Source organism: Pieris rapae, chromosome 6 (genome assembly GCF_905147795.1).
Source record: "Pieris rapae chromosome 6, ilPieRapa1.1, whole genome shotgun sequence".
Taxonomy (NCBI): Eukaryota; Metazoa; Arthropoda; class Insecta; order Lepidoptera; family Pieridae; genus Pieris; species Pieris rapae.
This window is the reverse complement of record NC_059514.1, coordinates 4,132,291-4,149,067: the sequence shown is the minus strand read 5'-3', so window position 1 is coordinate 4,149,067 and position 16,777 is coordinate 4,132,291. Positions and strand designations below refer to the sequence as shown.

Genomic DNA, 16,777 nt, shown 5'->3' with positions numbered 1-16,777 from the left:
TTACTTAAGTTGAATTAACTATGGCCTAAATATATACTAGATGACACGGTGAACTTTATATCACCTACATATATTTGTGTCCAAACTTAATACAACATTATAAAACAGATCAAAGAAATCGGATCTAATATTACAGTTAGGAAACACAAATTTCTGAAGGAATTTATAAATGTGACAACCAAGACAATTCTTTATTACGTAAAAGACAGAACATTCAATATTTTTCTGGATTTATTATGGACAATTCAATTGTCTTGCATTTCTCTTTACTTATATCCCCACTATTATCTAAACTTCTACAAATTTTTAAAGACCATAATTGTCGGAATCGGTCCAGCCAATCTCTAGTATTAGCGAGATAAACGAATACCAATTCATTATTATCCTATAAGATGAAAAAGAATGCTGTTTTTAAAGCTGGCCTAACTTTAGTTAAATAAGGCTTCTTAGTTTTATTATCTATGAATAGTTAGTATGATATCACCTCTGACTAATGTCTATTATTTTCTTTTATTTAAATTACTTTCAAATGTGTTTGATAATGTTTTCATTTGCCTATCGCTGAATGAATTGTTTCAAATTGCGAACAAAAACATGAAACTCTAAAAATACGGCAGTACAAAAGAATATTCATATTATTGTATCTGTTTAATGCTAATTGGTATTCAACGAAAAGGCAGCAGGTGACCCGGTCACATATAAGACAATTATAGGGTCACGCGCAGATCTGCGCATACGCATGCAAGTGAAGCGAACGCTCTGTTTTGCGAATGACGAATATTTACTATGTTTAGAACTGAAATAGTGTATCATACATGTTGGTATGACGTTATAATTTTAAAAATGATTTCATGACGGCTGGGCCACGTCAGCAAAAGTAAACATTGCTCATTAATGGCTGCAAACATCGGTAGACTGTCTGTTCTGGTTTCTCTCTAAAGGTATATTATATTCATTATCTATACCGAATAAGGTTGACATTCGGTAAATATAACCTCTCATATTTAAAATAGGCAGAGATACCACCCCGAAGTCTTATATGCCAATCCTACTGTATTTCCGTTTTACTTCGATCAATATATATACTATATAACAAAGCAAGTTTACATAATATTTCTTGTATATATAACTCAATAGATTTTGTGTGTTAAGTGACATCATATCACAATTAATATAATTATTTAAAATATGTAACAGGATATTTAACTCCCACCATCAAAAAACTGCCATATTTTACGCCTTCAATAGCTTTGAACCGATTCTTTTATTTATATGAGGCAATGCCTTATACGAATATGACAAGACATGAATCGATAATTTTAGAATTGGTCTTGCTAAGTGTGCGTAGAGCATCCAAAATATTTATAAACTCCTGCCGTAAAGTAGAAACAGAAATAGCCACTTCCGACTTCATTGTGGATGAAGATTCTTTTAAAGCTTCGTTCATAACATTTTTAAGTAATTCTAGTCTAGAATTGGTAAATAAGCATTTTGTTTCGAGAGTGCCAGATCCCTTTGAGGTGATTTGTTGTACTGCTATTTGTAAGCAAAAATATTTTAGAAACTGTTAGCAAGAATTATTTGCTAAATTTAAAACTATTTAAGGACTATTCTGGTCTTTTGAAATATAGTTTTTAATTAACTACGTAAGCGCTGTTCGACTGGAAATGAACAGAACTTGCTATTTTATAAATACATTGCAACCTCTTTATAAAGAATTTGAAGGCACCGAGCATATTTTCGTTATAGAGAGTTTTAATTTAGAAATTTTGTCAGCTCATTTGGTTAGTTTTGTATTCTGATTATAAATATGTTTCTTCGTAATACATATAATAATTAATGTATGGGTTTTGTGTTAAACCAACCAAATTATATCTTTTTTAAGTTAGTGATTATTTCGTTATAACGAATAATGTTATAAAGAGCTTATATATATACCGTATATGAAATGTGAGATCGCAGGACAGAGCTTGTCTAAGTAATTCCTAGAGGAATGAGGGACCGGAGACGGCCTATAAGTAGCATTGCTCTAATTCAATTTGTCACAAACCGTTCTTGAATATTTAAATGGAATGCGAGATTCCATTGCGTTTGCAATTCTATGTTCGTTTCGTATAAATAAATAATATATTCAGACCACCTACTGAGATACCTTATACTTGGGAATAAGCAATGTTAGAAAACCTTAGTTTATGGGAACAGTGTTCACCGATATAATATTTAATTAGAATATTGACGTAGTGCCAATACTCGCGATTCAAGCCGGAAATCGTTGCGTTTGAACCCCGGCTTTTTTGAAGTAAAACTTTGTCAGGGATCCGGTACGTCTTAGGGCCAGAATTAGGCCCTTTTATTTAGGCCCAGTTAACCTGTTTGCCCACAAAGAAATGTGATTAATTAAACATACGGGAAACTGTGGTCAAGAAGTGCTACAATTGTTTCTATATTATTGATGGTTAAAGTACGATTCTCGTTTATTTTTGATAGTATGGATTGATGATTCGAAACTGTTTGTAGTTTTTGTTATGAACCTTGATTGGACTTGGCTACTTTTTCTTTTTCGAACACAGGAATCACTTAATATTGCTACGCAACGCTTCATAAATTGTAACACGTATTAAATCAATCGTTATAACGTCGCGCCAAGTGAAAGTTTTTTATATATTGTTCATTTCTTGAGTTCAGCTAACGTTAGAATATATAATGAAACAATTTTTGCCCACTACGGGTTAAATTCGTGTTCTGTACATACACGTCTTATAGTATTATGCATATTAAATGCTAAGGTGCATTAAATTTACAGAGAATGTACACATTTAATAATTCAAAGTAATTATAAATCAGGATTCCTGTCATAGTTGTCTTAATGAAAATCTCTAAGTAATGTTTTTAATTTTTTGAATCATGATCATTGACAAATTTCTTGTGACTTTATTGGTACTAATTGCTTATTAAGCCCAGGTAAAGAATTAGTTTTTACCTAAATTTTCAGTTATCTAAAATCATTCAAATGTACCAAATAAATAAGAACAATTTCGTAGGCCCATTTGTGTTTGAATTTTAAAATTGGACTATCCTCAAAATAAAACTTGTTTTAGGAGGTGGTATCTGAAAAATCTGGGCGGTTCAATGAAAAGGTAATTAATGTTAAAAAACACAAGTATTTATTGAATGTTATAATTATGTATTTGAAGGTTCACGTACTTAGAAACTGCAACTAATGAGCATGGCTTTAACATGGTTTCCTAACTTATATATATTAATTATTGGTGAAAATATTTAACAATCAATTTTAATTGTTTCAATGTAATAAACTTTTTAAATCTTAGCGATTATTTGTTCCTGAGATAAAGATATGAATATTAGGTGCGATGGAAATAGGTGGGTTAGGAACAGTAGCTTTGTTGTGTAAACAAACAAATGGACGTATTGTGCTATGAAGCGAATGCTAATTATTTAGTTCCATATTACTTTTCATAATTCTATGATAAACAACGAACACCTTTGCCTATAATTATTTTACCTTCAGTAGACATTCGATATTATCATAGGCCATGAAAGCCCTGTACCCTTTCAAAGAAAATTATTAAGCCAAGAGCGTAAGAAACTATCAGAGCCAGTAGGCTTTAACTGCCGATAAGCCGTAAAGAAGAAATGGTAACAAACAAGTTATTAACTTTGAACCACGTTGATATATATAATAATAGAGTATTATTGTATTTTTCCAGGTAGAAGAACGTAAACGCGCGATATGGGAAGCGTCCATATCGCGGCGGGAGGCGTTACTTCAGCGCGAGCGCGATCGCACCGAACGCCTGGAACGGGCCCGCGCGGCTCGCTCTGCGCCGCGGCCGGCGTTCGCCTTCGGATCCTCTACGCCAAGACTGCTGGAACCGGTCGACTCAGCTGGCTTCTTCTGGGCCGCGCGCAGGTAAGCATTAGATAGTAGACATTTATGATGAGATAGAAAATGCAGGTTTGGTTGGATTTTTTTTTTGATGTGAAACATCTATAGCCGCACGTAAAACCGATTTCTGGCGTGGCGACGCATGCCGTGGCGACGCGTCGCCACACTATATGATATACAGTCTAAATGCAGTAGTAAATTTCACATTAAAAATATTTAATGAATATAATGTTTATTCAACAAATAGTCATCGTTATCTGGAAAAAATCGTAATATTTTATTTTATCATTATAACATATTTATTTCCTATCACAGTCTGTTCTTTTCTGCATATTACTTTAAAAAAAATAATATCGATGTTTCACATCTGCCAGGCGTCCCGTGACGGCTCACATTTTATTATCAGTTATTGATTAAGTAGATGTATGATATAAAAATTTCTAACCAAGTTTCGTTTTTCTTTGAAGTAGTTTATAAACTAGCTAGTATAAGCGAGCTAGCAGTCGAATATTTCTGGCCATTTTTTTATTTTGAATTTAATTTTGCTTTGCTTCTATGACCATGGTTTTGGATCCAAAGTACCAATATGAAGTGAAGTTTCACTTTATTTTTGCACTAATTTTTATTTGTTTTTCTCCAGTACCAACCCACTAGATCAGATGAACTTTTTTGAGTCACTGTAAGCAATTTTTGTTATTATTTATTAACACATGAGTGCAATATTAACATCGATTTTGTATAACTGTTTCTTAGTATTGCTGTCTTTAGCGTAGTTTGTTCAATATTTGTTATGCATGTTGTGACGTAGATGATCCTGTAGTGCATGAATGTACATATGCAATCTTCATATATTTTACAATGTATCACGTAATATGTATTTATTATGCTGAATGTATTCTTCAGTAAATACACATTTAGATGATTTTACTTGAAAACAATTATGAACTAATATCTAATGATATTTTCTACAAATGCGCCGTTTAAATGTAATATATAAAACGTGTTAATTATTTAACCGAATTCAGTTATTCAGCTCTCTAGTTAAACTGTACAGGATATAAACTGTTACGCACACACACAGAATATGTAATTAGTGGGCTATACTAATTACTAAACGTTGCTGACATACTATTTCTATATATCGATGAGTCCATTTTCGTTTTGGTAAGGAATTTAGAAATTCATCGTCCATAGTGACCTTGAATGTTTCAAAAAAATAAATAATAATAATAATAGGCATTCACTGTTTATATTTGTACATCTACCTATTTTGTATACTTTATTTAAGCCCTGGGTTAAATTAACAACGGGCTTAAGTAACGGGGAATAAATCTACTTCCAAAAAGGAAAATCGTTTTTAATGAATTACTTATACATTCATTAGAATTAAATGGTATTAGACGATTAAGAAAAGAGCGTACCAATTCATAAAGGCCTACATCAAACTTGCGAACCCATTGTGGGTGTCATTAGGCGGCGGTATAACTTGTTTGATTAAAAAAATTGTAATGAAACCAACAAATCTCTGGATTCGCATTTGATCCGATTAAAATGTATTTTTAAGCTATTGAAAATTTTCCGCACGAACAAATTGAAATTATCAATTCTTATCAACTCTTGCAAAGTGATTAAATTATTTTAATAAGAATAGGTTGTTGTCGCGTGTTTGTTTTAATACTTAATTAAGTCCATACTAGCTTTGATTTGATTCAATATTGAGATAAAAATTATATTTGTACGGTTCCTACTTTAAATAATAGAGGATTTTACTCTATATTAACCACTTGCGTCCAACAATAGAATGTAAGCGAACTAATTGTTAATTGCTATGAAACGTATGAATGCAAAATAATAGTTGAAGATAGTGCCTACGTCTGGCTATACCATCGGAGTTACTTCGAACCAATTCAACTTAGGGTCCTTTAAGAAAAGAGCGTACTAATATTTAAAACGCCGGCAACCTACTTGCGAGCCCTCTGGCATTGAGAATGTCCATGGGCGTCCATATCATTTCACAACAGATGAGTTGCCCTGCCCATTTACCCCGTTTTATAAAAAAAATAAAACTCCGCTATGTCGTAATCCTCTGGCGAAATATACCAAAAACTAAACCAGCCTTCAATCTCAGCTTCCTGTGTCCATGACTTCCGTGCCATTGTCCATTGAAACAATGCTTCAAATCGACGAAGCAAAATTTTAACGTCCCAATTAAATTATTGTTTTAATGATTTTATCTCAATATTACTAATTCGTCATATAATAAACAGCTGAGGAATGTATGAAATAAACGCAATGACAAGGTGACGTCAACAATGAGCTGGTATCATATACAAATATGGAAGAAAATTCTAGAAATATCTTACCCATAGATAAGCAATTGAAATTAAGTTGGAATTCTACACATTTATTTGTTTTGACCCCCAATACATTTGATTGTTCTGTAAAAATCAGACAATTGATTGCAATCATTTATAAACCTTTTAAAAGCAGTCTATGGAAATAGACTACATTTTTTTATTCTTCAGCCAGGAGTATTATGATAATACAATCTTGTTTTATAAATTATTTAAATGCATGAGGCACTGTAAAATCATTTAACATGTTTGAATATTTACACAATGTTTATGTAATCGGATATGTCCGCATTTAGATTATGTATAGCAATCTGTTTGGTTTGTAACGTAACATAGCAACTAACCTTCTAGATTTAGTAGAAAAATTGAGTAGAAAAAATGTCTACTAAACTTTCAATTGTATCCAAGATATGATTAATGATTGAACACAGAGATATTGAAGAGGAAATTTTAATGTTGATGATGCTTCTGACTTGAGATTCTTTTTGAATCTATTACTTGGATGAAAATGTCTAAAATTCTGACGAAACTCAAATTCTCATGTATAAAGGCAAAAATATGAAAAAAAAAACTATAGACATGTCAATAAAATTTAAAGTCACACGTGTTAAGAATCAAACATTCAATGACTTTATAACAAGTATGTCTTTAAAAATAAAGACATATTTTTATGTAAGACTGGTTTGTCATAAAAAATCAAACATTTTCAGGGCGGCATCAACGACAAATGTGATGTATGCGTCTGCGCCGCTCACCCGACGAGCCTCCGCTCTTCAGTTGGACTCATCCGACACTGACAATAAAGGTATGTTCTATCTAAAGAATTATGTGATTAATTTACAAGCTATTATTAATCAGACAGAAACACGCCTTTATTGGTCAAAAAACATTATAAACGTAATAATTTTTAAAGTGAAACTTTTATTACATTGTCTCAAACTTTTTGGTCTGTGTGGCGCATGTCGCGTGACGGTCGGCCGCGGAGTAGGGATAAAGTGAAAAGCGCTCGTCATAGCATCCAAGGTCAATATGCCGGCGCCTGACCGTATAGTGTATACACTATTATTCATTTGTGCCAGTACTCCACGCTTTTTAGATTTTGTTAGTATTTAATATGTGTATATAATCTTAATAATTGTTAAAATATTATTTATTTATTTACTTATTTCCAGTAAATTTTCCATCTTTCTTTTTTCATCTTTACAGTTACAACTAATGCGATAGAATTCCATTATATAACCCCCACCAACTAACCTATATCAATCCTATATCAAACCACCATGCAATCATTAAAAAATTAAACTTAAATTCCTAAATCTTATAACTAACAATATAGCATTATGTATGTCGTACTCTCAAAGACAGAGTTCAATATAAATATTCGTTGGAGACTTAGTCTACTTTTATTATTTCCCATTATAATTCCAATTTTTCCATGTATAATATAAAGATTGATAAAGCGATTTTTATACCCTTAATGGAATATTATTCTTAAAAAAAATCACTTTTACCGTGGTTTCATAAAATCACACTATCCTTTTTTTGTATCGCTGATCGAACACGCATCCTATAACGATGAGATGAGGTGAGGTGGAAGAATAAAATATATGTTTGTTACGCGAAGTTTCATAATAAAGAACAAACATTTCAATTTTTATATCTTTATTTTCAGGTTACAATATAATAATCTTTAATTCTTAAAACTTAATCGTAATAGTTTTAAGTAATTATTGATTATATTAAGTAACATTCAATGTCATAATGACTATTCTTTGATAGTCACGTTTCAACTTTCCAATTCTAAAAACAGTTTAGTTCTAAACGTTTATCACAATGTTCACTATAATGGAATTGAATTATGAATGTAAGTTTTTAAGAAATAAAGATTAACACGCATTACAAATTCGTAAAACACGCGATATATCACAACTTGAATGTTTGAGTTTTAGTTTAATGTGATTGAATTCTTAATATATCATATTAAACTAAATCAATTCAAACCTGTTTTAAAAAAGCACTCTTTTTGTTTTTTTCTGTAAATATAATTGAACAGAATGGGACAAAAGAGTTGTCTAAACTGTAATAACAATCATTTTATTACAATTATAAATGCTTGTTTATTAAAAGACATTATTTTTTTGCTGCTAAGGATTGATGTTTTCGAGTTTTCGTAAGTATTAAATTATTATGTTTGGGTCATTTGGTTTGATATTTATAATCTAAGAATTTAATTAAATAAATGTTGTCTAAATTAACTAAAACTCTTATAATTGCTTGGTAATGCAAGGTGCGTTACTTTCGTCTTCAAAAAACTATATATCATTATGCTAGCAATGGAATTAAGGATTTAATAAAACTAAGGTTACATGCAAAATATATTTCTTATATACATCGCAAGTGCTAAAGAAACTTTGGTTGTCGCTCTTATATTAGCAAATTATTTTATACTAATGAAGACGTTACAATGTGTCGTTGTGTAGTAAGTCAATAAGTCCGTCCTCGGATTAAAGGATTATGTTAATTCTCTTGTTTGTGCATTGATATTACAAGAATGTTAAGGTTATCATCGACGTCTAGATGTCTGTTGTATTTTCTAATTTTTTATGCCATTTTTAATTTTGAAAGGGCAACGTTCCATTGTTTTATAAGTATGAATTCTTAATGTTAACCAAGACTATTTTCATTGTAAATATCTTATAATGTAGAGACAAATTTCAAACAGTAAATAAGCCTATATAGGTACACGATTGATGTTTGAATGTTTTGCACTTATCAATCCCGTGTATATGTCGCTTAAAGTAGTTAAATCAGAGAGTAAATTGAATCTCTAGACAGTTAATTATATTTCGATATTCAATCAAGTCGCTAAAGTTCCGTCAGACAAGTGACTGATTCAAACTTTTAACGAGTTTCCTAAACGTCCCTAGGCAACAAGACTAACCTAACAACCTAACCTAACCATTTACAATAAAAAAAACACGGAATTTCCAAGCTTTCAGTTCTTCACGATTACACCGAAATTATGACGGTGGAGTCGACAACTTGTTTACAATTTCACGAAAGACCACAATTTGAAACAAAAAAGCACTAACACAACAAACCAACGTTCGTCAAAAGAAAGACTCTTAAAGTAATCAGCTGTTGTCATGACCGCCATCTTGTTTTACATTATTAATCAACACGCTGACTTTCAGTGAGACAGGTAGAACCTGATTATTTAAATCAAAATGCTAGCGACTTGATTGAAAATCGATCGAAGAGATGCAATTAACTCTCTGATTTAACTACTTTACTGCGACATATACTTTACCTATTATTTACGAAAATGAGACAAAACATTTTGTCTTCGTCTTTATTTCTTATATCTAATTTACAGTAAAACATATCATTTCAGACGAAGCGGACCGTTCACCACAAGCCGTGATGTGGTCATCCGTTGCTCGGAGACGGACCGACCTGGTCCCAACGGTGCCAGCGCCCCGTGCCCCAGGTAGAGCCTACTCCATGACGCGGCTGGACAAATTGGCCACCCGGCCTTTACACTCCGCGTCGCCATCCATGCACCATCTCAACAGGAGCCGTATGTACTCGACTGGCTTCCGCTGTGGCTAACTGGTTTTGTTGAGCTAATTGCTTCTCTGGGTGATCTGGTTTTGTGAGCTTAATGCTTGGTCTCTCTCAAATCTAAAGACAGGTTCAAAGTTCTTTTCATCGTATCTGACTTACGCTGTGGTGGGTTCTTTGAGGCAAATGCTTCTCTGGGTGATCTGGTTTTGTAAGCTTGAACCCTAGGGGCATATTTCAAAAAAACTTAGTCTTTTTAACTTTGTAATGTTTTTACATTCGAACAAGAGTCGTAATTACTACTATATTTCTGTTTTTACTGAATTTTTTGAGTGGTCGTTCTGGTTTTATAAGGTAGGTTCTTCGTGTCTACTTAAAACTTAAATTTCCAAGTCGAAATTGCTTAATTATTATTCAATTATTCTGGCACCACCATAATGTCCTAGTTTTGCACATATCTTTTGGTTAGTAGGTAATACACAATGGTAACGGACTGTTTAATTATTACGTAAGCACTAGAGGGGGGATCTTTGAATTTTTAAATTGGCGATAACGTCAAAAGTAATTATTTACTTTACACATATTACCCACACATCGTCTATCTTTGGAAAAAAATGCATTCTCGATGATTCCTACAAAAATTTTGTATTATTTAAACTAACCTTTGCTTACTTCTGCCAGGAAGAGAGAGGGTATAAATTCCCATAAATCTGTCTACGTAATAGTTGAATCGTCCGTAACCATGGATTGGCGTTGGGCCTGATTGGTTCTCATAATTTTCACACATATGTTTACTATCCTCGTATCAACAGGTTGTGATGTCTGAGAGTGTAATTAAAATAAATTGAAATCTGCTAAATTTAATGTTTAAGCCTTTTTAAAAGGTTTGATGTGATATAGTTATAGGATTGTAATTTGCTTTTTGCTAAAATGTGTGGTTTTGACTTTTTGCTTATATATTCCCAATATATTACCGCGTGTGCGACTCTAGTGTGGCCTTTTACAAGCGACCACAAAGTAAATTTCCCCTGTTTGAGTGTGTTCGGTTTTGCTATTTTTTTGTTTCGACGTTCAGGAGTTCAGGACAGCTTTGTAGGCACAACTTTTAAGGACAGATAACGCTCCACTAATCTGTGTATTTGTGAATAATGCTACTGCGATTGGGATTTGGGACGCTTCACATACCTTTAAAGGAATGGTTTTGGTTTCTTGAATTTCTCTGGTATTTCAAGAAATGAAGGTATGTTTTCATATAATGTCAATGTTACGTAAAGCTTATGATTATTGATGGTAGAATTTACTACGACTTTTGTAGTGAGTAAAATTATTTTAAATAATGTCGTTGCTCACTTGGTCTATATATTGTCATATATATCATTGTCAATTATTTAAACTAAATCAGTACTGGATTTAATACAGTATTAATTAAACAAAAAAATATGGTTAAACTCCTCCGAAACGGCTTGACCGATTCTCATGAAATTTTGTGTGCATATTGGGTATGTCTAATAATCGGACAACATCTATTTTTCATCTCCCTAAATATTAAGGGTAGACCACCCCTAAATATTTTTATTTTTAGATAAATTTGTATTTTTTTATCAACTGTATCAACAGCATTAAAAAATACATACAACCCTAAATTTTCAACCCTCTACGATCAACTCCTATTTTTTATTATAAATGATATACATGGCAAAAAGACGTTTGCCAGGTCAGCTAGTATGTTATAAATTTAATAAGCTTTACGTAATGTAACCTCACCGAAACAAGGGTCTAACAAATTTCTCATTTAACATTGCACATCATATTCCGCACTACATCACAAGGAAATAACAGTAATGTATAACTTATAATGATTTATTTGTCTGATAACTATAGCTATATAACCAATTATTAAAATTTGAAGAGGTTTAAAATTAGACGCATTAAAATTATTTTATCCCATACCGTCCGATCAATTTATCAATACTATCATTACAAATTATTAAATTACATAGGTAATATGGTAGCTTTGCTAGATGTAGATAGCTAGCTAGCAAAACTTAATTTCATAGGCGTTATGTAAAATATTCACGATTCTTAAAGAAATCCCAATATGATGTAAACATTTATTTTAATGAGTTGCAGTATTTCATAGAGTAATTAATTAAATTTATTATATACTTAGCGTTAATTTTACTTTATCTACCTATGTCAAATAATATTGGATTATAATTACAAAATTTATTTTGGTATTCGTTGCAAGTACATACTCATCTTCCAGCTAAGCCTTTTGATCCTCAATTAGGCCATTTCCAATTCCAGAGACGCGCTCAGGTGAAACGACCCCGGGTTCTCGTCCCGGAAGTGCAATGTCGAACGCGACGGGCGTGGTACGGAGGGCGAACTCCGCTCCGCGGAAGCCACGCCCTGCATCTATCGCCGGCACCGGGTGTAATACACCCAGAGGTAATATTTCTCGTTTATGTATATATTTCACTGCATATAAACGTGTTAACGCCATATTTGTCGACATCTATCTTGTGCATAAGTTTTAAATGAAAATGATATAGTAATAATCTATTTATACTTGGAACAAATAATTCACTTACTACTGGAATTTCAGTAGTAGTAAAATAAAAAAAAATGTATTTCTACTACGTAGTTGTTAAAGTTAAACAATTTTCCTTTAATAAAACCCGTCATCAGCTGATGCTAAAAGTGAAAAATTACAGGTGAAACAGGTGGTATCAGCGCTACTTCTACTCCGGCAGTATCCCGCGATGGATCAACAGTAGCGCGGCCAGCGACTACTCCGCGACGGCCCAGACCTTTATCATTACATGTCTCATCTAAACCTGGTAAGTTAAATCACTGTTTATTTAACTATAAATCGTTAGTTTCCTTAACCCTATTTTTTCACCCCAATACAAGTGTCTCTTGATTTCTTCTCGGGGGTTCTCTCATACTCATTTATTGATGTAAAAATTTGAGAAATAATATTTTTTTTTAATCTAGTCAAAATAATAAATAAGCAGGCGTCTAACAAAAACCGTTTTATTAATTACATCTACATGTATGTACTTACATCTATATGTAATAATATCAAAATATCTAATAATCAAATATATATTTGTATGTCGACATAGGTTTATAATGTCCATCTATTATATTACAAAACTGAAAAATTTATATGTATGGTAATGATTTTTTTTTTACTTATTGAAATAATGGACAGTGGAATTATACCGATGTAACTATGTACATAGTTACATCGGTATATAATATAGTAAGTAAGTACAGTAATATAAAGAATAAATAGAAAATATAATATTCATAAGCTTATAAATATGATTTTTTTATTTCAGTGACCCCGCTAGGGCCAGGTGAGGGTAAACCGCCAATGCATAGGAAGCCAAAGCCAGCCAAAGATCAAGATAAGGTAAGTTTTTAGCTCTTAACTCTTTTAATGACCGTATTTACAATTCTTATTTTGTAGTGAAATCTCTATATATATAAAACATCTCGTGTCACAATGTTCTTTCCCAAACACCTCCGAAACGGCTTGACTGATTCTTGTGAAATTTATTATGTATATTCAGTAGGTATGAGAGTCGGTTAACATCTCTCGAACCCCTAAGTGATAATGGGTGTCAAGCCCAATTTATTTTTTGGACAATTTCTTTGTTTTTACTTTTTTAATGATACGGCATACAAAAATACAATCCTTAATTTTCACTCCTCAACAACTAATCTATTTTTTATTTATTAAAAGCTTATGACATGAACTCTTAGGTTCATATAGAGAAAAATTCAAAGTTTTCATTCCGGAAAACCGAACAGTTTTTCGGGTAGCATAGCAAAATGTTCCATCTTGGTATGTACTAAAAAGATAGCCTAGGTATTAAATAGACTAAGACTAAGTCCGCGGGGGTAGCTAGTTAATTTATAATTAAATCTACTCGTGATCTGGCGGTATGAGTCCGATTTGCGCCATAGTGATTTTAATGATAGTTATTAAGTTTTATTTTTAACAAACTAAACGAAATATTTTTTTCTTCGATATTATTTGTCATTCATGTTTTATGTACTTTCTAAATGTGTATATCCTGGTTATTATATATGTTACACAGAACAAGTGATATACACATGTATACAGAACTTTCAAGATATGGACGAATTAGAAATTGAATTAGAAACTTGAATATAGTATATTTCATTACAAGTGCGGAAAGCCTGTCATTGCAACGAGTTCCGACGAATGTCTACCCGAGCCGAGGCGCAGCCGAAGGTGAGGGTTGACAGTCGGGACAAGTTGCAATGACGGTTCCGCACGTGTACTGAACGACTATTTTTAATACAGTTGCGAAAAAATTAAACAATTTTATTAAACTATTTGCTTTTTTTCTATTCTCTCTACGGAATAAATTCGTTGCACGTAGATATCTAAAGACTTATATGTTTCCGGTAAATTTTTCTCCGAAGCATTTTATGCAATTATACTGCGTTCGGATGGTATTCATTCAAATAAAATATCGTCGAAATTACTCATTTTGTGCAACAAATAACTCAACTCGAAAGAACATCTTTGGAAAATGGCGCCAACCGCAAAGAATATGAGCAAAGCTTGTTTTTTCTTTTCTTCACCCATTCTGGGTAGGCAAAGGGAACTTGGCCCATACAGCCAATTCTTCAGTAGACTAATTTTATTGAAAGAAAACCAAATCTAACTCATTAAGTCCAATCATTAAATCTGATATTGAAACAAATAGTAGCTTCTTTTTAAAATATTTGCATGAATAATAAAAACTTCTGTGATTTTTTTAGTAAAAACTTCTTGGTTAGTTTTTTTCTTTTTAATATTTTTTTTATTGATATGAAATAAAATAAACCTAACCTAACTTATTGAATCCAATTATTAGTAAACTTTTTAAAAATACGTATTTGCATATTTTATAAAATTCTTTTTAATTGATATGAAATGAAAAGAAACCTAACCGAACTTATTGAATCCAATTATTAAAATATGTAGAAATCATCTATCATAAAAACTTCAATGAATATTTTTAATAAAACCTTCGTGGTTGGTTTTTTCTTTTTAATACACATTGTTTTGACAGTTGGCAAAGAAAACGCACGAGTGCGGGAATGGCAAAGAAAAAGCACGAGTGTGTAATAGCCCACTTTCCGAACGCTATACCTCCCTGCAATATGCCACTTTTTGAGCAACTGTATTAAAAAATTCATTTCATATCTGTGGTCTCCAGAGTCGCGGTAAATCCCAGTCGGCGTCTCCAGGTCGTCCATTGTCTCCGTCGCCCGCACACACCAAAGAGACCAGTGTCGACAAGGAAATGTCCAAGGTATATACCTTTTTTTTTATTCTCTTCATATAACTAAAAAATAAATGTGTGTGGTGGAAACACAAATTGGACACAGTTTTACTGTCCGCCAGGACGTCGAACATTTTTTTTATAGCAAAGGGGGCAGCAGGCTTACCTGATGTTAAGTGATACCAAATGTATATAAGTTAATTATTTAAATAATTAATAAACTAAACTACTTAACCGATTTTAAATTAAATTGGCACACCGTGAGCAGTCTGGTCCAACTTAAGAGATAGGATAGCTTAGACCTTTTAACTATAGTCGAAATTTTATTTTATTGCAAATTATTTGTTGAACATTTGATACAATTCTAACAGATGGCGCTGTGTTAATAGTACCAACGTTTCACATAAGATCCCCTACCATTTTCCTTGAATAGTTTACTACTATGTAATAAACTATTCAAGGTAAGGTAAATAACAAAAACCTTAGCTACAGCAACGCTTGGCCGAGTCTGCTAGTATAATATATTTTAATATATTATTTATATTAAAATATTTTTGCTTTTATGATCATTCCAGTCAATGACGTCAGAGCGACCAGTGGACCCCCATCAGGTGACGCAGAAACTAGAGGCATTGCAGGTGTACGATGAGCCGAAACACGTGAGTTATATATTTTTGCATTATATCAAAACACTCATTTAAAACATTTCATGTAATTATTATAGTATATTAGTTTGCAAAAAGAACCTTATTTTGAAGGCTTTATTAATGTATTAGGTGCTAAAATGTAGGTTTTGAAGTTATACTTCTTTTGGTGCAATAGAGAAATAATATGAGAGTGAATTTGTACGATGCGCGCGCACACCGACACCTAAATTCGCCATCGTAAAGTTAGGTCTAGGTGGTATGGAAATCAATAACTATGTTCAAGTTGTATATTCTAGTATTTTTATATTTAGAACACGTGTTTCGGAACAGTACAATAAAACAATATGTGAATATATAAATATAATTTTGGTATTTATAATCAATTTCATATACGACGGTGATAGTATTTATTAATAATTTATTTCTTTAAAAAAATCTTTTTGATTAATTTTAATATTTATGGTTAATCACTACTGCATTTTAGTTATTTGTTTCCATACGTCAAAGGAGTATAACTTCACTGATTTTTTTAACAATGCATTGGTACTTTGCATGTATAATATTTTAAAACAGTTTTTTTTTTAAATCTTGTATTAAATTTGTTTACCAAAAAAAATGTTTAAATTATGTATAATCACATTACAGATAATCGATAATAAAGAAAATATAGAAACAAATATAGAAACGAATGTACGGAACGTAGAACAGACATCAGAAATCAAGATCGAAATTCAAAAACCAGTGGAAACAGAAGATAAGCAGAAGATTGTACAGAAAGAATCACATAAAATTGAGCCGAAGAAGGAATCTTCTGTTGAAAAGAATGACGAGAACGAAATGACAGGTATGAAAGAGATATATATTATTATTAACTTTATGATTTGTATATGTTTTTTTTTTAGTTATATGTATAGATTTACACCCATTAAAATTTATTAAGGCAAATAAATGAATCAATATATTAAGGATTATAAGGATATTTTTTTAAGG

General features: G+C 32.0%; 1 protein-coding gene across 6 annotated transcripts in view; it reads left to right on the top strand.

The window, feature by feature from the left end:
- The window catches only part of LOC110994700 (stress response protein NST1), a 39,647-nt gene that overhangs the window by 16,104 nt on the left and 6,766 nt on the right, over positions 1-16,777 (top strand). For 2 of the 6 annotated variants that reach the window (XM_022261498.2, XM_022261502.2), the window contains 11 exons: positions 3,099-3,137; positions 3,729-3,931; positions 4,548-4,586; positions 6,972-7,066; positions 9,656-9,841; positions 12,133-12,276; positions 12,543-12,668; positions 13,176-13,249; positions 15,075-15,170; positions 15,716-15,799; positions 16,433-16,631. In XM_022261498.2, coding sequence (XP_022117190.2) covers positions 3,099-3,137; positions 3,729-3,931; positions 4,548-4,586; positions 6,972-7,066; positions 9,656-9,841; positions 12,133-12,276; positions 12,543-12,668; positions 13,176-13,249; positions 15,075-15,170; positions 15,716-15,799; positions 16,433-16,631 — 1,285 coding nt within the window. The remainder of the gene's footprint in view (positions 1-3,098; positions 3,138-3,728; positions 3,932-4,547; positions 4,587-6,971; positions 7,067-9,655; positions 9,842-12,132; positions 12,277-12,542; positions 12,669-13,175; positions 13,250-15,074; positions 15,171-15,715; positions 15,800-16,432; positions 16,632-16,777) is intronic. The other 4 variants (XM_022261499.2, XM_022261503.2, XM_022261501.2 and 1 more) reach the window with 3 other exon arrangements.